Source organism: Coprinopsis cinerea (genome assembly GCF_000182895.1).
Source record: "Coprinopsis cinerea okayama7#130 chromosome 4 map unlocalized cont3.4, whole genome shotgun sequence".
Taxonomy (NCBI): Eukaryota; Fungi; Basidiomycota; class Agaricomycetes; order Agaricales; family Psathyrellaceae; genus Coprinopsis; species Coprinopsis cinerea.
The window spans coordinates 891,482-908,472 of NW_003307541.1; the positions used below are offsets into that span (position 1 = coordinate 891,482).

A 16,991-nucleotide genomic window follows, 5' to 3' on the forward strand; every position below is an offset into this window, starting at 1 on the left:
GCATCAGAAACCCATCGAAGGTCAGTTCAACCTCCTATCACGACAGACGTGGGTCCCAGAAGCACCGCCTATACATTTTTATTACACCCTAGCCCCGAGGATTCTCGCATAAACACAGTCTCACCTTGTTATCACATTCTGAAATCCCCGAGGTTCTCAGCAAAGTCGTAGATAGGGGCAGCCAGAACTTCAAGCACAAAGGGTCAAGGTAGTGATTTTTGATGTACGGAGCACAAACAAACAACGACAAAAATAGATCGAACAACAAAAATAAAATAAAATAAATGCAAGAGATCAAAGCGCGTCCACCATCTAAAGAGCGAACATTTTCTCGAACTCGTCCTCCCTGTCAGAGTCAGCGACCAGCGCAACATCCGGCTCTTCGTCAGACTCGACCACCACGAAATCGTCGTCATCGGCGAGGAGGTGAACGATTCCGCATCGAGCACAGGGGCCTGCGGTGCTGCAAACGCGCTTCCCACTCGATTTATGGGCTTCCTCGACACGATGTTCGACGAGTCTCTCGATGCATTGGTTGACGACTTTCTCGACCACACCCGTGGCAGCATTGGAGGTGGAGGCAGATGGGCCAGAGGTGGAGGCAGAAGGACCGGCGACAACCTCGACATCACTGGACCCGTCGTCCATGCCGGCGTCTTCCTCCTCGCTGTCGCTGATGACGTAGACGGGGACCTTGATGCCGTTGACGACGCGGGTGGGGACATCGGTGCGCTTGTACTTGGCGGTGGTGGACTTCTTCTGTCCAGTTTCCTTGTTGTCGCTGACGGCGCCGGTGGGGACCTTGGTTCGCTTGTTCTTGACGGTGGTGGCCTCCTCGTTGTCACTGATGACGTGGACGTGGACCTTGGCCAGCTTCTCCTCGGTGGCCGCCTTCTCCTTGGCCTTCCGTTCAGCGGCGTCGCGTTCCTGAGTGGCGCGGGCAGCCAACATGAGGCGGACACGGCGAGCGGCGGCGACAGGTCCCAAGGGGGGGGCGCCAGGCTGTCTCAATCGTTAGTTTTGAGGGAAGATTCTTGCGAGCAATACAGGACCTACGGTGATGCGCTGCTGCTCCATCAAATGCACCATGTGCTCGAACTGTTCGCGGAAGGGTTGCTGGATGCCTGTTATTTAACTGTAACACCCCAAATATATGTCACTTACCATGAAACGTTCCCAACGCTGTCCACCCACAGGCCACGCGAGAACGCGCTGCCAAGGGGTGCTGGGGATGAAGGGGTAGCGCTCGACAGAGCACCGGGTCAGTTCCCGGGAGATCCACTGGTGAAGGGGTACTTGTCAACGCACGTCGCAGGTGTCTCTGGTAAATGATTGGTGCTTACCCCTCGTTCGGCGGCATACCGCTCCTCCATCGTCCGCCCCTTGAAAAAGAAGCGCTCGATCCTGCTGTCAAAGTGATGGACGTAGACCCGGACGACGCAGTCGATGTACTCCTCGACTGTCCCGGCGGCAGTGGCCTGCCCGTACAGGAACGACGAGTCCTGGAAGAACTTGCGCTCGGCGTGCGGCAACGGTGGGGCAGTCATCTTGGAGCCTAAAGGTTGAGTCAATCAGTCACAGGTCTACCCCAGGTGATACAACCATCACGAGCTACTTACTATATCAGTTCGGCTAAGCGGATAGACAGCTTTGAGGGGAGCACAGGGAAACGGTTTTAAAAAAACGATGGTTGTGGAAGTGGGGGAAGAAAGCGAGAGGGTTCAAATAAAAAGCCGTCATTATTATAGCCCGCGGCATTGTTTGGTCTCGGTGTGGAGGTCGAGAAGCCCGAAGGAAGGTTGTACTTCCCCTCCTGGGGAATAAAAACAATCGACAAAATAACGTTCGAAGTACTGCAATAATATTGTTAATAAAATAATAACAATTAGCAGCAAAACTATACCTTTCGTTCCCTGTTTTCCGTTTGTCGATCCGAGCAGTTTGAAAATAAAAGTAAGACAGTGGCCAATTGGTTAGCCATCGTGATGTACTTAACCACTGTAACACTGTGACCTCCACCATGGGACGCCATAGAAAGTACCATACCCTCGAAGAGAAACAGATCGCCAACCGCCTGAAGTCCAAGCGATACTATGAGAAGTAAGTGGCATTCATTTGACCAGGCATTTGCCTGTTATAACGCTCAATCCAGCAACCAAGCTCGAGTATCTCAGCGACGGAAAGAGTTGGCCACGGAACGGTGAGACGGATACACTGATTTGTTCACCAATTTCGCAAACTTACTGCTCAGATCAAATCCACAGGAAGATGGAGAAGAGTCGAGAGAGTTCCTCACGGAAGGCAGAGGTTGTGGCTACCAAAAGGTACATACGAAGCGATCCATGAGCGACGCAGGTGCTCATCACTCTCTTCGGGCGATCAGAGACAAATTCAAGGAAGCTCAATACTGGGTGGATCGGGCGCTGGAACAAAAGGCTCAGGTTGCCGCTTTGTTAGAGGGACAGACGGTCCATGATTTTTTGGCCAACCTCACAACACAACTCACATCCACAAGTCCAGAGTCGGCACGCGATCGCGTACAGGAGTACATCAATGGCCTCAGCGCCATCCGCAAGAGAGTCGACACGAGCCACGGCTACGTTCTCAATCTTAAAGGGGTGGGGCATGAACTCTCACAGGTGTGCACGGCGTACAAGGTGGTGGATGACGTTGTGGGCGAGCTCGAAGACCTCCTAGTCATGCTGCTCGTCGACATGGACGATTTCCGTTTGCGTGTCCACGAGAAGACTTTGCATTACCTAAAATAGCAGCCATTGTGTTAACGTTCATATTTGGGTTGTTCGAACCTCTTCAATACATCCAAGCCGACTTTACGATAGGGGGCGCCGCAAGATAAAGGATGTTCAATTTTTGATGCGCAAGAGTACAATTTCTATATCAGGATACATAACATTTGAGTGTCCGCCACACACACACCAACTACACAACCAGGTCCCTACTCGAACGGAACAGTGGAGGGGAGGGAAAACTATGGCGGTAAGCGAGACGAGGGACACTAGAACAAAAAAATGGAGGGCGTTGGCATCAAGAAAATGTGGACGCGGGTGGCGCAGGGATCCTCAAACGTGGACAGCGGGGACACTTGCAGCGCCGAACTCGCCGGGGTTGTTGTAGTCCACGTCGTCGGGAAAGGCGATGTTTCCAGCCTCGTAAGCGTCGGCCCATGCTTCGAGAGCCTCCTTGCAGTTGGGGTGCTTGCTCAACCCAAACCCGGAGAAGCCGAGGACCCAGTCGCGAACGGCGTGGATTCCTTTGTACACCCCAACACGCCTGCCCTTGGTAACGCAGTACCAGGTTTCAGTGGCGGGACGCACAAGGTTGTAGACCTTGCAGTTAGCGCACACAAACCCGGTGATTTTACCGATGTCCTGGGGAGGGTTGGAAACGAAAACGCTGGTGCCTGCAGCAGCGGCGATGGGCAACCCCTGGAGGTCGGCAGGCTCAGCAGCTTCGGCGTCGGATTCAGCGTCAGCGTTGGAGTCGGCGTCGTCGGCGTCGTCGGCGGTGGTGACGGGAGATGGCGGGGATTGGTTAGCACTGCCCGAGGAGGTAGGGGTGACGTCGGGGTTGTTATTGACGATGGCCGGCCCCGTCGAGGCAGAGGGGGCTGCTAAGCGTCAAGAATCAGTCGGTATTGCGTACGATCACATGGAGACTTACCACCGTTGCCCCCGAGATTGCTCTGCACGGTATTGAGGACGGAGATGATGTGCTCGACAGATGGAGGGGTCGCATTGTTGGGGTTGGCTGCCGAGACAAATCAGTCTGCGGGATTATCTGCGAGAAACGGCGCAAACTCACTGAGGAAGGCATGCAAGAGAGCCGCGAGGGCAGCGACAGAGGGGATGGGGGACGTCTGGGACATGTTGATGGGTTTGATGAGGAAACTGGGGACTTACAGGATCGCTACCTACCCTTTTTAATAATGAAAACTGTTTGGCCTGGATGTTGATTTGCCTTTCTACCAAGCAGTGCCAAACTTGAGGCTTTTGGCTCGATTCGAGCCGGTTTTTTTAGGTGGAGGAGACCCTGTGTCATCAAAAGGTTAACATAGACCTTCGAGGTTAGTGTGCTCATACCGTTTCGGGTCTACCCGCGAGTTAATCTTGGAGCTAATCTTCGTCCTCCCCCAGATGGGTTTGATCAAACCCATAGTCGAGTACGGCAAGAGTCAGTACAAGGAATTCAAGAAGGCCCAGTCGGGCGGTCGACGCGCGTTGAGGGCTTTTTGGCCTGTCATTTATACCCGAGTGGATCTCCTATGGCCGACGCCTGAGGCTGAGGCAATTGCGCAGGCCGCCTGGAAGGCGGCGAGAAGCTCAACAGGCGTGGAAGAGGCTGAGGAGGAGGAGACCGAGGAAACGCCAGGCGAGCCGAGTGAGGAGGACAGGGAGAATCCCTCACTGACGCCGGGAGACCCCGCGTTCAATCTGCAGGCATGGCGAGGGAGGCGCAAAAACGTAAGCTTGAAAACCCTCAGACGTTGGAACGCAAAAAACTCACGATATTCCGTCCTCTAGCAAGTCTATCGTTGGTTCTACAACTACGACAAGGCGTGCCGCTCGCAATGTACGGAAATCAAGGTCGAGCTCCAAAGCACAGCTCCCGATGCCCCGACACGCGCCCTCACGAGGAAACAGCTTTACTCCAAAAAATATTACAAGACTCGAGTGAAGCCCAAAGTCGCCGCTGAACTTGCCAAGCTGAAGCGCAGACCCACCCGTGGTGAACGGATTGATATGATCCGACGGAAGACTGGGGAGGCGTATGATAACGAGACTCCCGAAACCAAGGCGGAGATTGAGAAACTGGAGAAGGACATTGCCGAGGAGCGCGAAAAGCGTAAGGAGATTCTCCAAGACGCGTTCGTCGAGCCCCCCTCGCCAAGCACCCCTGAGGCGTACCTTCGGTGAGTCAGTTTACGTCTCCGCTCTAGCCAGAGTTCTGACATACCTTCCAGACACATTGAGGCTTTGCGCGAGATCTTCCAGGGCCTTCTCTCTGCTCTGTCAAAGAAGACCGGGTGGAGTTTTACCGTCCTTGCTGGCGGTCCTGACCCCTCCAAACCCGATGGTGGTATCCGCACCATGTCGTTTCATGAGGGGCGTAATGAGGCCGGTTTAAGCTTCCTGAGAGCCCATCCCAACTTTAACGAGGCATACATGGTGCCCTTTTCGGGCTTCCTGCACATGGTTTATCGTTAGTAACCACTTGCGTGAACCAGTTCGACATGTACTCACCAACCCTTCACAGCCGAAGACGTCCGACGTTCGCGAGTGGTGACATCTGAGTCGCGTTTGTGTGGGGTGATGGAAATGATGACGGCGACGGAAGAGGATGAGGACAACGAGGACGACGATGACGACGACGCCGACAACGACAATGAGGGCTCTCCCGAGACCCCCCCGCCGAGGACCCCCGTCGCCCCCGCGCCAAACCCCGTCCTCCAGTCTGCTTGCCCGAACCCCCTGCCGCAGCTCCCCGCACCAAACCAGCCCACCTTGCCCACAACGACGGCGCCGTCCCAGCCATCCGAAGCCTCCCAATCCGGTGCTACCCAAACCGTTACACCAGCTTCTGCCGCTATTCCCGTCCCTGCTGCTCCCGTGGCTTCTGCCGCTGGTCTGAACCCTTCGACGCCTTTCAAGGGCTTGCGGGACCTCATGGTGGAGACAGAGGAGATCTTGGCTTTGCGTTCTGAAGACGAGGGTCATCTGGCCATGCGCATGCGCCCTGCCGGGGGTACAATGGCCTCGGAATTATTGCACGCCGGGGGAGCTGATTATGGTGATCTGGCTGGCTTCGAAGATGACGGTGAATTCGCGTTGACTGGGGACGAGGAACCAACTTACCCGCACAATTACATTCTGCCGAGCCCAAACACATCACTCCCCTGCGCTTCATCCGCGATTCAGAAGAGCGGTGTGCCTCCCGTAAATCCCGCTGCTTCTACGGTTGGGTTGAGTCAGGAGGCTCTTGCTACTCCTCCTCCGACTCAGACAGGGGTACCTCGCCAAGGCGGAAGGGGAAGAGGTCGAGGTCGAGGAGGTCGAGGTGGAAGAGGCGGTCCTCGATGCGGGGAAAGAGTCTCTGGGGTCAGGGCCTCGGGGCAGGCCGCTTCGATCGATACTGGCGGTGCTGTGGTGGGATCGAAGAGGACGTCTGGGGAACCGTCCGGGGGAGAGGGCCGTAGCAAACGATCGCGGAAAGGTCAAAAGGAGTTGGACCCGTGGATGGTGCAGATCTTGCGGGTCCTGAGGAATGTGGTTAGCGATCCGCGATGGCAGGGTTGTTTGGATGCTTTGGAAGAGTTTGAGAAGAGCACTACGATTGATCATGGGAGGCTTCCGGCGGGTTCCAAACGACCACCTGAGCTGGCTCGGTGGGTCACCCAGGGAAAAAAGAACGCTACAACGCCCCAGATCGACGATTTGGCCGACTTTGCTCAGCGGTGGAAGGAGTGGTGGAAATCAATCCAGCCTGAGTGGCGAAGGAATGAAGAAGGGGACTTACCGTTGCCTATCGCTGATGCTCCATCTCGGCGTTCACTTGCACAGATTCAGAAGCCAGGTCCCGCCGGTATTGCCATAGCCTTGGCCAGTTTGTCGTGGTGGGCGGGTATCGAGAACCAGGAGGAGTGGTTTGAGGCTGTGAATGACATGCGCACGTGTCTCCTGGCGTTTGTTCAAGGTGGCTAGCCGAGTGGCCTGCCGAGGCTTTGATGGCCATTTCACACGTCGCTGATCCGATGGTTTCTTGGACTTTGCGAGACTTGCGCTCGCCCTCTCGTTGCGTTCATTCGTCTTGACTCTTGGGTTCCCCCCCCCCCACCTGGACTTTGTAGTTTGCCGCTAGTCAATGATTTGTGTTTGCATTTTGTACACCACTTTTGAACAAACAAAAAATTTCTTGGAATGCGGTCCGTGCGTGGAATTGTGACAGTGAAAGTAAGGTGTCTGCCTTGTCAAGCGGTTACCTACAGGTTTCCTTTTCCCAGTGCGGCCGATTCCATGGTTTGGCCGGAACGTACTCGCGAGACCCGATTCACATTCTCTGTGTACTCACGCTTACGCTCTAATTCGATTGGTCGGAATATTGTGTATGCTTGACATGGATATGTTCTGTCTCATTGATATGTTTTTTCCTTCTTCTTTTTTTTCTATATGTTTTCCAAATGTTTTCCTATGTTTTCTCCTATCTTTTGCCCTTCTCGTGCATTTCTGGGGAGTACTGAAGGTGTCTAACTAGGAGACTCCTGTCAGCGGACGAGGTCCCAAACGCGGAGCAGCACGGCCCGATCGGCGGGGTGAATTTGGTCAAGATTTCACTGTTTCTAGGTGTCTGTTTACTGCTCTTTGCCAATGAGCGCCCTGGGTACTGCAATTAAGGATCCCTGGAAGCGCATAAACAAACGCCCGGCGGCAGTTGCCCTCATCTCTGCGCACGGGCCATGAGAATCGTGGCGTCGCCGGCGGGAAACCCAGATTACCATGCGACATGCCAAGCCGCGCCTGCGGTCCCGGAGGCGACCCAGAATATCAAATTACCATGCGACATGCCAAGCCATGCCTGCGGTCCCGGAGGCGATCATGATTAGAGATGCCAAGAGGCCTGCTCACAAAAGGGGATGCTAGAGCGCGTGGGCGGGGCGCGCTCGACCGCCTGCCCGCCCATTTCGTGGGCATCAGGAAGCCTGTCCCCTGCCCGCCCAAACCTCGATTACTAAGTGATGTGGGCTGTCATACCTGTCAACTCGTTGACGCAAGAAGTGGGAAAGAACTTCCCTGAAAGGCACCTGTGTATGATCCAATTCATTATTATAACGTTTCCCTGTTGTTGTATCCATACGTTATTATAATCTACCTCTGTGTATGATCTGTACTTTATAATAATAGAGACAGCATCCACTGAGTGCGCGGTGATGGCAACGGATAGGCTTACCCAAAATGTTCTTTAATAGTTTGCCAACCCAATCGACCAAGGCATCTTTGGTGAAGACGGTCAACAGGGGCGGGTTTGGCACAACCATAGATACACGGTCGTCGAGAATGGTCCTGCATCCAGCCTTGGTAGGGGAAGCGTCGAAAGCAGGAACGGGGTTGGCGGTCGATTTTAAGGGCTGAGGGGTCGAAGGGGTACCGGCGATACCGCTGATGTGCCGACCAGCCACAATGTTACATAGACATATATATATGGTAGTTATGCCACCCAACCGGTCAAAACATATAGTCCACTTATGCTCACCCAACCAGCTGACCAAAGAATGTAACATATTCACCCTAGGTCAGCCCACCTGCCTGAGCAAGCTAACCCACATCAGTCAGCCGACCGGATACCAAACCGGTGATCGAGACAGACCACCCCCTTCCCGTGTCCACCTCACGTCAGCCGACCTATCGCCTCTATCGAATATTCATGTTTTCACCATTGGTCGGCTGAGAGCATCATCTCTGCCCTCTCGTCTTCGGCCGACCCAGCCACCTTACGCCTCCCCCCCCCTGGCAGTCTACCCCTGGTGTTGCTTTCATCTACCCGTAGTTGGCGAAAACCAAACCGGTGATTGGGAAACACCGCCCATTGCCTCTATCCGCCAGGGTAAGCTGACGTTGTCTACTCTTTGCAATCCCCTTACTTTCACCATAGGTCGGCTGAGAACATGATCTCCCCTCTCGGCCTCGGCTGACCCAACCTGTCTATGGCACTGTATGCCGCCTCCCCCCACTCCCCCGCCCACGCACAGCCCAATCTATCCCAGCCGACATAACTCCTCTGTTGACTGTTCGCACCTCTCTCAGGTTCGGCCGACCAAACCACCATATGCTGCTCTCTCTGCTATTCTACCCCCCCACAATCTTCTACGGCAACCTTGACTTCGTCAGCTGAGAAAATGCGACAAACCCCACTCACCCTTTGGCAGTAAAGGTGAGCCGACCTTCTCTAAACGCATTGCCCTCGGTCAGCCGACCCAACCAGTCCATGGCAGTCCCGGCGTTACCCCGACTAGGGTGGCCTGGCTTCTATTCCTGTCCCCCGACCTAATGCGACAAGAGCCGCGCGCCATTGGCAATAAAGGTCAGTTCACCGTCCGACTTCTCTCAATCGCTGTCGGCCGACCTAATGAAGGTATGCCTCACTATGCATTACTCGCGAATGGGGATTCGTGGTTGTGAGCCGATTCCTATCCATTCTATTACTCCCAGTCAACCGACTAACCATTCCTCCCCTGGTTGTTCCTGTCGTCGTAGAACAAGAACGACGTGGTGCCCATCCACCGGCGGATTTCATCTACACAGCCACCTCGCCTATTTGCTCCCGAGCTTCTGCCTCCTTTATCTGGCGTGCCTTCGCCATCCTTCTCTTTCCCCACAGACATACACTTCTCCCAGTCTGTTCTGCTTGTCTCTGAAAAATGTCGTCCAAAGTAACCGAGAACGCCCAAAATCCCACGAGTGCCCACGACAACCCGGCGTCGACAACCCCTCTCAATTCCAAGGTCAATTCATCTCGATGGCGATATGTGGAATTACCAGACACGCCGCCAGAGAAACCATCGCTTGCGCGGACGAAAATTAGGAAAAGGAAGGGTCCCAAAGCGTCAATGAAGCAAAACAGTGAGGCCCGCCGAATAAGATATTGTCTGCGCTTACTGACTGGGTGGTTTTATAGCTGTTGATGATCCAGAGTCAGGCTCTTCAACGGAGTACATTCCAGTCCCTAGGAAGCGCAGGCGACAACTGTCTTGTGAGTCCTACAGTCTTTCAACTCAATGATCGTGGTTTGAACGTCTAATTCCAACCAATTCAGCTACACCACCCACTGACGATGGCCATGGTCCATAAATTCATCTTGTATCCGTACAGACATAATACAATAGGTGGGCGCTTACTCGTCGGCTACTCCGCCTTGAAAAGATCTGACAAACCGTGGAAAATGCGGCTTTACTATTGAGGGTGAACATCACCGGCGGTCGGCGGCCGCACCAAGCGCCGGTGCTATCGAATTTCAGTGTGACGAGCAGGTTAAAGTACGGCTTTACAATCGGGTGAAAGTCCACCGGCGGTGGGTGCGACCGCCGGTGCCTATGAATTTCAATGACTCGACCGGCGCTACACGTTTTAGCCGGTACCGGGAATCTACTTCGACCAGAGTACCATAGCCGCCGGGAGCACCACAAATCGACGAATATAAAGCCCACCAATCTGATTGTGTTGTCCTTTTCAAAAGCCATCACGCCGTGCCCCTGCGCTTGTCCATCCCTTCACAATGGACTTACCAGTGTTCGAATCGGAAATCAACTACGATGAAATCGATCTCGCAATCGTCGACCATGAGGACGCACGGTGGACGGCTTTCTCAATCGCCGGTTTGGTTTTCGCTGACCAGTGGCAGTGGAAAATTGGGGTGGGGGGCATTGCTTGGTTGGGTCGGCTGAAGTCGAGAAAGAGAGACGATGGTCTCAGCCGACCCATGGCGGAAATGGCCACGGTGAATGGGTTAGATAGGTCGGCTCAATCGGGGTGGACGCACCGTGCACGGCTTTCTCAATCGCCGGTTTGGTTTTCGCTGACCAGTGGCAGTGGAAAATTGGGGTGGGGGGCATTGCTTGGTTGGGTCGGCTGAAGTCGAGAAGGAGAGACGATGGTCTCAGCCGACCCATGGTGGAAATGGCCACGGTGAATGGGTTAGATAGGTCGGCTCAATCGGGGTGGACGCACCGTGCACGGCTTTCTGGTTTGGTTTTCGATGACCAGTGGCAGTGGAAAATTGGGGTGGGGGGCATTGCTTGGTTGGGTCGGCTGAAGTCGAGAAGGAGAGACGATGGTCTCAGCCGACCCATGGTGGAAATGGCCACGGTGAATGGGTTAGATAGGTCGGCTCAATCGGGGTGGACGCACCGTGCACGGCTTTCTGGTTTGGTTTTCGATGACCAGTGGCAGTGGAAAATTGGGGTGGGGGGCATTGCTTGGTTGGGTCGGCTGAAGTCGAGAAGGAGAGACGATGGTCTCAGCCGACCCATGGTGGAAATGGCCACAGTGAAAGGGTTAGATAGGTCGGCTTAATAGGGGTGGACACGAGTGGAGGTTGTGCCGTCTCATTCACCGGTTTGGTATATGTTCAGCTGACTCATGCGGATTATCCTCCTCAGGCAGGTGGGCTGACTTAGGATGTGTATGGTTAAATCCATCGGTCAGCTGGTTGGCTGGGCATATCTGAACTATATGTTTGGACAGGTTGGGTGGCATAACCACTATATGATAAGTCTACTGAGTGCCCTGGACCAGCACAGAAAGTGCAAAGAAGGACGGCTAAACACCACCGACGGTTCCAAGACGAGTGAGGACTTGTTGTGAGACAAGTCTAACGAAGTCGAAGACCGACGGCAACGAAACTATCCTGAAGTATTGGTCTCCCTGTACGTGGCACGCAAGTTCGACGGGGTTGCCGGCTAGTGGCTTGGTTTTCTTAGATTTGAGACCCTAAGTAGTCTAAGTAGTTGGTTTTAGTGTATAAACACTGGGTTTTGGTGTTGGGTTTGATTCAAGTATGAAGACGAAGGCAGGCTATAACCCTATAGATTATGCACCACCACTTGCGCTCCGGCGTATGGTCGACGCTCTAGGCACGCAGAAAACACGATCTTTTGATACACAAAGACACACGAGACACTTAGGCGAACACAGGGCCAACGTTTGTTCACGGTGGTACACACACTAAGTCTCCACGGGGACTTTAACTCTGCACGTTCGACTTCAACTAAACTTTCGCTCTAGAGAACCACTGGTATTTGCACGGACACACGCGCCGGCACACTCAAGGTATAATCCGAGTCCAAGGGGTATCTATTGTTTCTTGTGCCCGGCGGGCACTTATATACTGTACAAAATGTTTGGCAACGAGAGGTAAGACAAAGACTATAAAAGACTAGCAAATAGACGTGTATGGAAGCTAGCTAGGACGAAAGACTGAGCGGAGAAATATGGTACAAATCGAGTAGGAACAGAGACAAGAAAGGAAACCGGCGGTTAGCGCCGGGTGGTTGCACATGGGCGTCTAGATGTCGCGCTGTTGAGAACGCGGGTATAAGGCGTACTTATCCCTGATCGGGACCGGTTGCCATCAGTGGTGGGAATCAATCCGCTTCCGTCGGTCGTTTTGCATCCGCGGGAACAAAAGGATATCCCTTTTTGGGTGTCAGCGCCGTATGGCTACTGACCTGCTGACTTCGTTTCTCTGCGCCGACGGATGTCGAGGAGTTCCTTTCTAAGGCGGCCGAGGTCATAGGATCAACTCTGCATATGGTTTGCCTGTGCAGTAGGTCTGCCCGGCGGTGCCGTGGCAAGCCGTGTGAAGGTCTCGCTCCGTGACTTTATCTTATCTTTCTCATCTCCATCACTCTTCTCCGATTTCGGTCCTTCAGCTTCAGCGCTCGGACTTTGCGGCCGAACTTAACCGACGGCGCTTGCACGCCCGTCGTCTGACGTCCGAACTTAGTGATTAAGCGCGCCGTGTTATGACGTAGCCCCGCCGTCCCGGTTCCTACTAAGTATGAGTAGATTAGAGTAGATCTTGGCACCCCCGTTTGGTAGTAGCCCTCTCCTTCAATAGAACCTCAGTGCCAGGCTCATATTGTAGTGGTTCGTACTTTAGAGTTATGTTCGAGTATGTACGGTCACCCGCCGGTTCACGGTATGCCCGATACACAGACTCTACTTAGTGTTTCTAGTGCGACACCTTGAGATTCGACTTAGTTGACGACTTCGGGTAAGGTCTCAACTCGTTGACAGAACAGAACAATCCGCCGGTTATGAAGAACACGGTGCCTGGTTGTGACTTGTCGGATGCTCGTCGAGATGATACGCCAGGTGACTCAGAGAATCTTATCTCCCTTGTATTTGCGATTTTTGAAGGGTCTAACGGCCTTCGGGCGTAACATCTCCCCCCAACTTGGAATGAGGACTGTCCCCAGTCATTGTTCCCTAATGAGGAAACCTCCATCGTTACAAGATCTCTAACTCTGCTTGAAATCTGCTCAAAACTTTTCGTTGCCTCGATCGTGGCCTCGTTTCATTTCCGTCGCGTACCAAGTTCCTGGTACTCAGACTCATTTGTTGTGGCGCCGTTAGGTCGAGTTCTGTCTTGCCTGCAGGCAAAACTGTGGTCGCCGCCGTTACGGCATCGATCACAACCCAAAATTTTTAGACGCTCGCTGAACTTCCTCCTCGTATTTCGTCTGTGGTCTTTGGGATTTCCTTTGTCCCTTGGGTGTATCGAATAGAGGTACCTCACAGCTTTCGAACGATATCCATATGTCTAGGGTTCCGCCGGAAAACCGTTAGATACGACCTCGACCATTAACACCGCTCAGAACCGCCGCGCTCAAGTGCCCGAAGTTTAATGTTGACAGTCTATTTGCCAAAGATTTTTCTCTAAGGATTGTACGGTCAACGATTTAGGCCCATAAAAGACTGGACGGCGGTCTCTGGAAGACCCATCTTTCTTTCTTTCCTCCCACTTTCATCCTCTCTCTCTCACTATGTCTGCGCCTCAAGAGTTTGCTCTCCCCATCGACGAGTTTGATCCCAGGACGTTTGAGCCGATCACGGGTGATACCCGCCATCAAACCTCAGATGTCCGGCAGGTCTTCAACCTCTTCGTCGCTCGTCCGTATTTACGTCTGGCCTGGAATGCCATGGCTTCGACCCTCGACGCCGGTATCCAGTTCGACGCTCCCCGTCACTTTCTCCGTTACCACCCAGTTTGGGACTGGATTTCTCTTGAAACTTTTAACGACTTGGTAAGTCTCTCATTACGGAGGGATCGCGGCGTGATCGCGGTTATCTTATCTTCTTCCTTTTTAGGTCGCCCTTCAGGATTTCGATGGTGCGCATTCGCTCGCCATCCTTCGTATTTTCACTCAGTTTCTTCTTGTCTCGTATTATGCTCGGGGCAACAACACTAGCGGTACCCCCGAGCATCGCCATTATCCCGTCTCCCCTCACTACGGCTTCCAAGCATCCCGTACGGCGTGGGCCGAACCCCTTCCCGACGAGTTCAACATTCGCCGGGCCATGCGCGCCGTGTTTACTCGCGAACAGGCGACTGCCTTAGGGCTTCAAGTTCCACAGGACCGTCCTCAGGTAAGTTACGCGTGCCCTGTCGTTGATGACGAGTTTCTCGCTAACCTTCCCTGTCTTTTATTCTTAGGATTTGCCCGGGCCTACGTTCGTACCCCGCCGTGTCCGCAACGGCACGAACTATAGCTGGAACCGCACCACTACTAACCCTATCATCCTTCGTTACGATGAGTTACTGGCATCGCCCTTGTTCCAGGTGAGTGGATCGAGGTATCTACCTTATTTTTCGACTTCTCTAACCTTCTTTTCATTTTGTTTTTAGGAGGCTCGTTCCTGGTTGGGGCAGGGCCAGCTTTTCAATGCTTCCCACACCATCTACCAGTTGAATCTCGAACTTGGTAGACCTACCGAACGCCCCCATCTCCCTCTCGTCGTCGCCTCAGTTATTGACGTAGGCGATGGCGTCTCGGTCATCGACTACGCGACTAACGGCGCATTGTCTGAGACCCAGCCATTCCCCACCACAGTCTTCTCTCCTGCCCGCCCCGTCATTCGTTCTATCAGCGCCCATCGCCGTGACGCTTCCAAGGCATCCGAAAAGGCTGTCGAGCCTCTTTCTGGCACCCAGGTTACGCCTAGGACGGATACTTCTCAGGCCGATACGGGTCCCAAACAGGGTAAGACTCGTTCTCTTCATCTTTTTCTTTCTGTTACTAACTCAATTCTATTTTCTGTCACTCAGGTGCGTCGTCTTCAGGCGCCCATTCTTCAGGTGCCTCGCCCAAGACTCCCAAGTCTACGATTACGAAGTCGACAAAGGCGCTTATCCTACAACATCCTTCCGAGTCCGTTGGGATCCTGGAGGAACCAGCAAGGGTCGCCTTCTGCCGGCGTACTGCCTTCAACTCCCCTTTTCGAACGGCGACTCGACCCTCTCACCGCAGCGGCGGGCCTTCTCCACGCCAATCTTCCTCTAGAGCCTGCCGAAGGTTCTGTCGTCCCTGCTCCCAACTTCGATCCCACCAAGGTCGCCGCCGAGTTTCCTCGCACCGCCGACCTCAAAACTCACGTTCCAGGCGTTCCCCGTGGCCTTCGTCAAGAAGATGGCGAGTACCGCCCTCCCCCTTCTTCGTCTTTCCAAGCTTTCCCCACGACTGAGGACTTCGCGCGTCAGACAGAGGAGATCGCTCGTGCGCGAGCTGAAACTCCTCTCGAAGACCGCATCGACCTTACAACACAGGCGCCGTACGAATGGCTGCCTGTAAATCTTTCATTGCTTCAGCTTGTTCTTTTCCCCACTTAAATGGCACTTCTTTGCGAGTTAACTCCTGGATTGGTTCTGCCCGGCGGGCATAATCCTTTATGAACATGCGCAAAGTCCCTAGTACACCTAGGAAGGATCTTACGTCGGAGACATCTTTACATGCTCCCCACCTGAGAATCGCATCGGCTCTCTCTGGGTTGACTTTTCTTCCTTTTATAAGTGCAAAGGTGCCCCACTACTGTGAACTCATCTGCTAAAATGATTGATTTCTTGCCTGAGAACGTTCCGCCGCAATATTTCATCCTTTGTATGACTCTGTTCACGTCGTTCAGATACTTCCATACGAACCGGCGGATACCAGGATTTTCGGGAATAGTTTCGAAACCTCCCTTTCCATCCTCATATCTGGTCGCAGGTCCCCTCACAGGAACATCGTCGATGTAAGGCTTTGTCACTTCCGGAATCTCTTCTTGCAAAATATAGGTGACGTCGTCGTGGAATATAGGTACGGAATTTGTCCATCCCATAGGTAAAGTTACCAGACGCATCGCACCATACGGCGTTTGAAACGTCGTCAAGTCTCGATATCTCTCGTCTAGTCTTCTTTCATCGTAGCCCACGAATAAGTCCATGCATCCGCCGCATGCCCTGCCAGCAAAGTGGTTCGCAAGTTCCTCCGTTGCCGGCGGTACGCCTGAGTGAGCTATGGTCACGGCGTTGAGCGGTTCCAAACTATGAACGATTCGTAAACTTTCTCCATCTTTCTTAAGTACACAGAACCATCGAGAGCTATAACTCGAATTCGAAGGTTCGTATACACCTGACTCTATTTTCTCTTTAATGATTTTACATACTTTGTCCATAAGGCCAGGCGGGATCGGTCGGTTCCTAAGTACCCACGGCGTGTGTGGTACCGTTGGTATAGGCACATCAGGGAAAAACTCTTGTAAGAATCTTCCCTTTTCAGCATCTTCCCAAGCAAAAGCTAGGTTGTGTGTGGCGATAAGCCAATGTAGCAACTTTCGCTCTTCCGGCCAAATGAAGTCTCCACTATGTAACTTATCCATCGCTTCATACCTTTCCTGGGTGTACCGTCCTTGAGGTGTAAACTCCGGCGGTCTCGTCGGTAGCTTTGGTAAGTCCTTCAGGGGATCACCAATAATCCGCCTGATGATTCTGAACTCCTCGGCTAAAGTTCCCAAGATTGGTCTCACTTTATCTGCTACTTTCTTATACTTCTTTCCTGTAGAGACCCCTTTTATCTTTGGTTTAGCGTTAGGGTTTCCCGCCGTAGGCTCTGTGTCTCTCTCAGAGGAAGTTGACGATGTTTTCGTTGCTTCTTGAGAGTACTGTTCCTTAAGTTGTTGATAGACCTGTTCATAGTGTTCTACCACCTCGAAAACAGTTGCACGTCTCCTAGTCCAAATTTCCACTAGCATATCCAGGATGTAAAACTTTTCGACTTCTATCTCTCCGGCGGGTGTCTTATTAAAGACTACTGCGATCTCTCCTACGTCTCTTGACGATTCATTGAGTTCTGAAAAGAACGCCGTTGAGCTTCCATCTCTGCTTTTATATTAAGAGGTGGTTTTCCTCTTGCATAGGTGGGCAATGTAACCTGACTTCCGGTT

The 16,991-nt window shown here is 53.2% G+C and overlaps 6 protein-coding genes across 6 annotated transcripts; 4 read left to right on the forward strand and 2 right to left on the reverse strand.

Moving 5' to 3' along the window:
- Window positions 1–312: 312 nt before the first annotated feature.
- Window positions 313–1,547, reverse strand: CC1G_12791 (hypothetical protein; the record flags this gene model as incomplete). Its single annotated transcript, XM_001838488.1, has 4 exons — window positions 313–1,002; window positions 1,057–1,116; window positions 1,165–1,281; window positions 1,344–1,547. 4 exons carry the CDS (start codon window positions 1,545–1,547, stop codon window positions 313–315), a joined length of 1,071 nt encoding a protein of 356 aa, XP_001838540.1.
- A 473-nt stretch (window positions 1,548–2,020) lies between these two features.
- CC1G_12792 (hypothetical protein) lies at window positions 2,021–2,768 on the forward strand (the record flags this gene model as incomplete). Its single annotated transcript, XM_001838489.1, has 4 exons — window positions 2,021–2,100; window positions 2,153–2,200; window positions 2,265–2,324; window positions 2,384–2,768. The coding sequence occupies 4 exons, from the start codon at window positions 2,021–2,023 to the stop codon at window positions 2,766–2,768; spliced, it is 573 nt and encodes a 190-aa protein (XP_001838541.1).
- Window positions 2,769–3,080: 312 nt separating this feature from the next.
- Window positions 3,081–3,886, reverse strand: CC1G_12793 (hypothetical protein; the record flags this gene model as incomplete). The annotated part of the gene is made up of 3 exons (XM_001838490.1): window positions 3,081–3,628; window positions 3,682–3,768; window positions 3,823–3,886. 3 exons carry the CDS (start codon window positions 3,884–3,886, stop codon window positions 3,081–3,083), a joined length of 699 nt encoding a protein of 232 aa, XP_001838542.1.
- A 268-nt stretch (window positions 3,887–4,154) lies between these two features.
- Window positions 4,155–6,719, forward strand: CC1G_12794 (hypothetical protein; the record flags this gene model as incomplete). The annotated part of the gene is made up of 4 exons (XM_001838491.1): window positions 4,155–4,481; window positions 4,542–4,930; window positions 4,982–5,220; window positions 5,275–6,719. 4 exons carry the CDS (start codon window positions 4,155–4,157, stop codon window positions 6,717–6,719), a joined length of 2,400 nt encoding a protein of 799 aa, XP_001838543.1.
- Window positions 6,720–9,430: 2,711 nt separating this feature from the next.
- Window positions 9,431–9,860, forward strand: CC1G_12795 (hypothetical protein; the record flags this gene model as incomplete). Its single annotated transcript, XM_001838492.1, has 3 exons — window positions 9,431–9,632; window positions 9,688–9,762; window positions 9,826–9,860. The coding sequence occupies 3 exons, from the start codon at window positions 9,431–9,433 to the stop codon at window positions 9,858–9,860; spliced, it is 312 nt and encodes a 103-aa protein (XP_001838544.1).
- A 3,695-nt stretch (window positions 9,861–13,555) lies between these two features.
- On the forward strand, window positions 13,556–15,399 carry CC1G_12796 (hypothetical protein; the record flags this gene model as incomplete). Its single annotated transcript, XM_001838493.1, has 6 exons — window positions 13,556–13,816; window positions 13,881–14,159; window positions 14,227–14,352; window positions 14,419–14,773; window positions 14,839–14,988; window positions 15,041–15,399. The coding sequence occupies 6 exons, from the start codon at window positions 13,556–13,558 to the stop codon at window positions 15,397–15,399; spliced, it is 1,530 nt and encodes a 509-aa protein (XP_001838545.1).
- Between the last annotated feature and the right edge of the window lie 1,592 nt (window positions 15,400–16,991).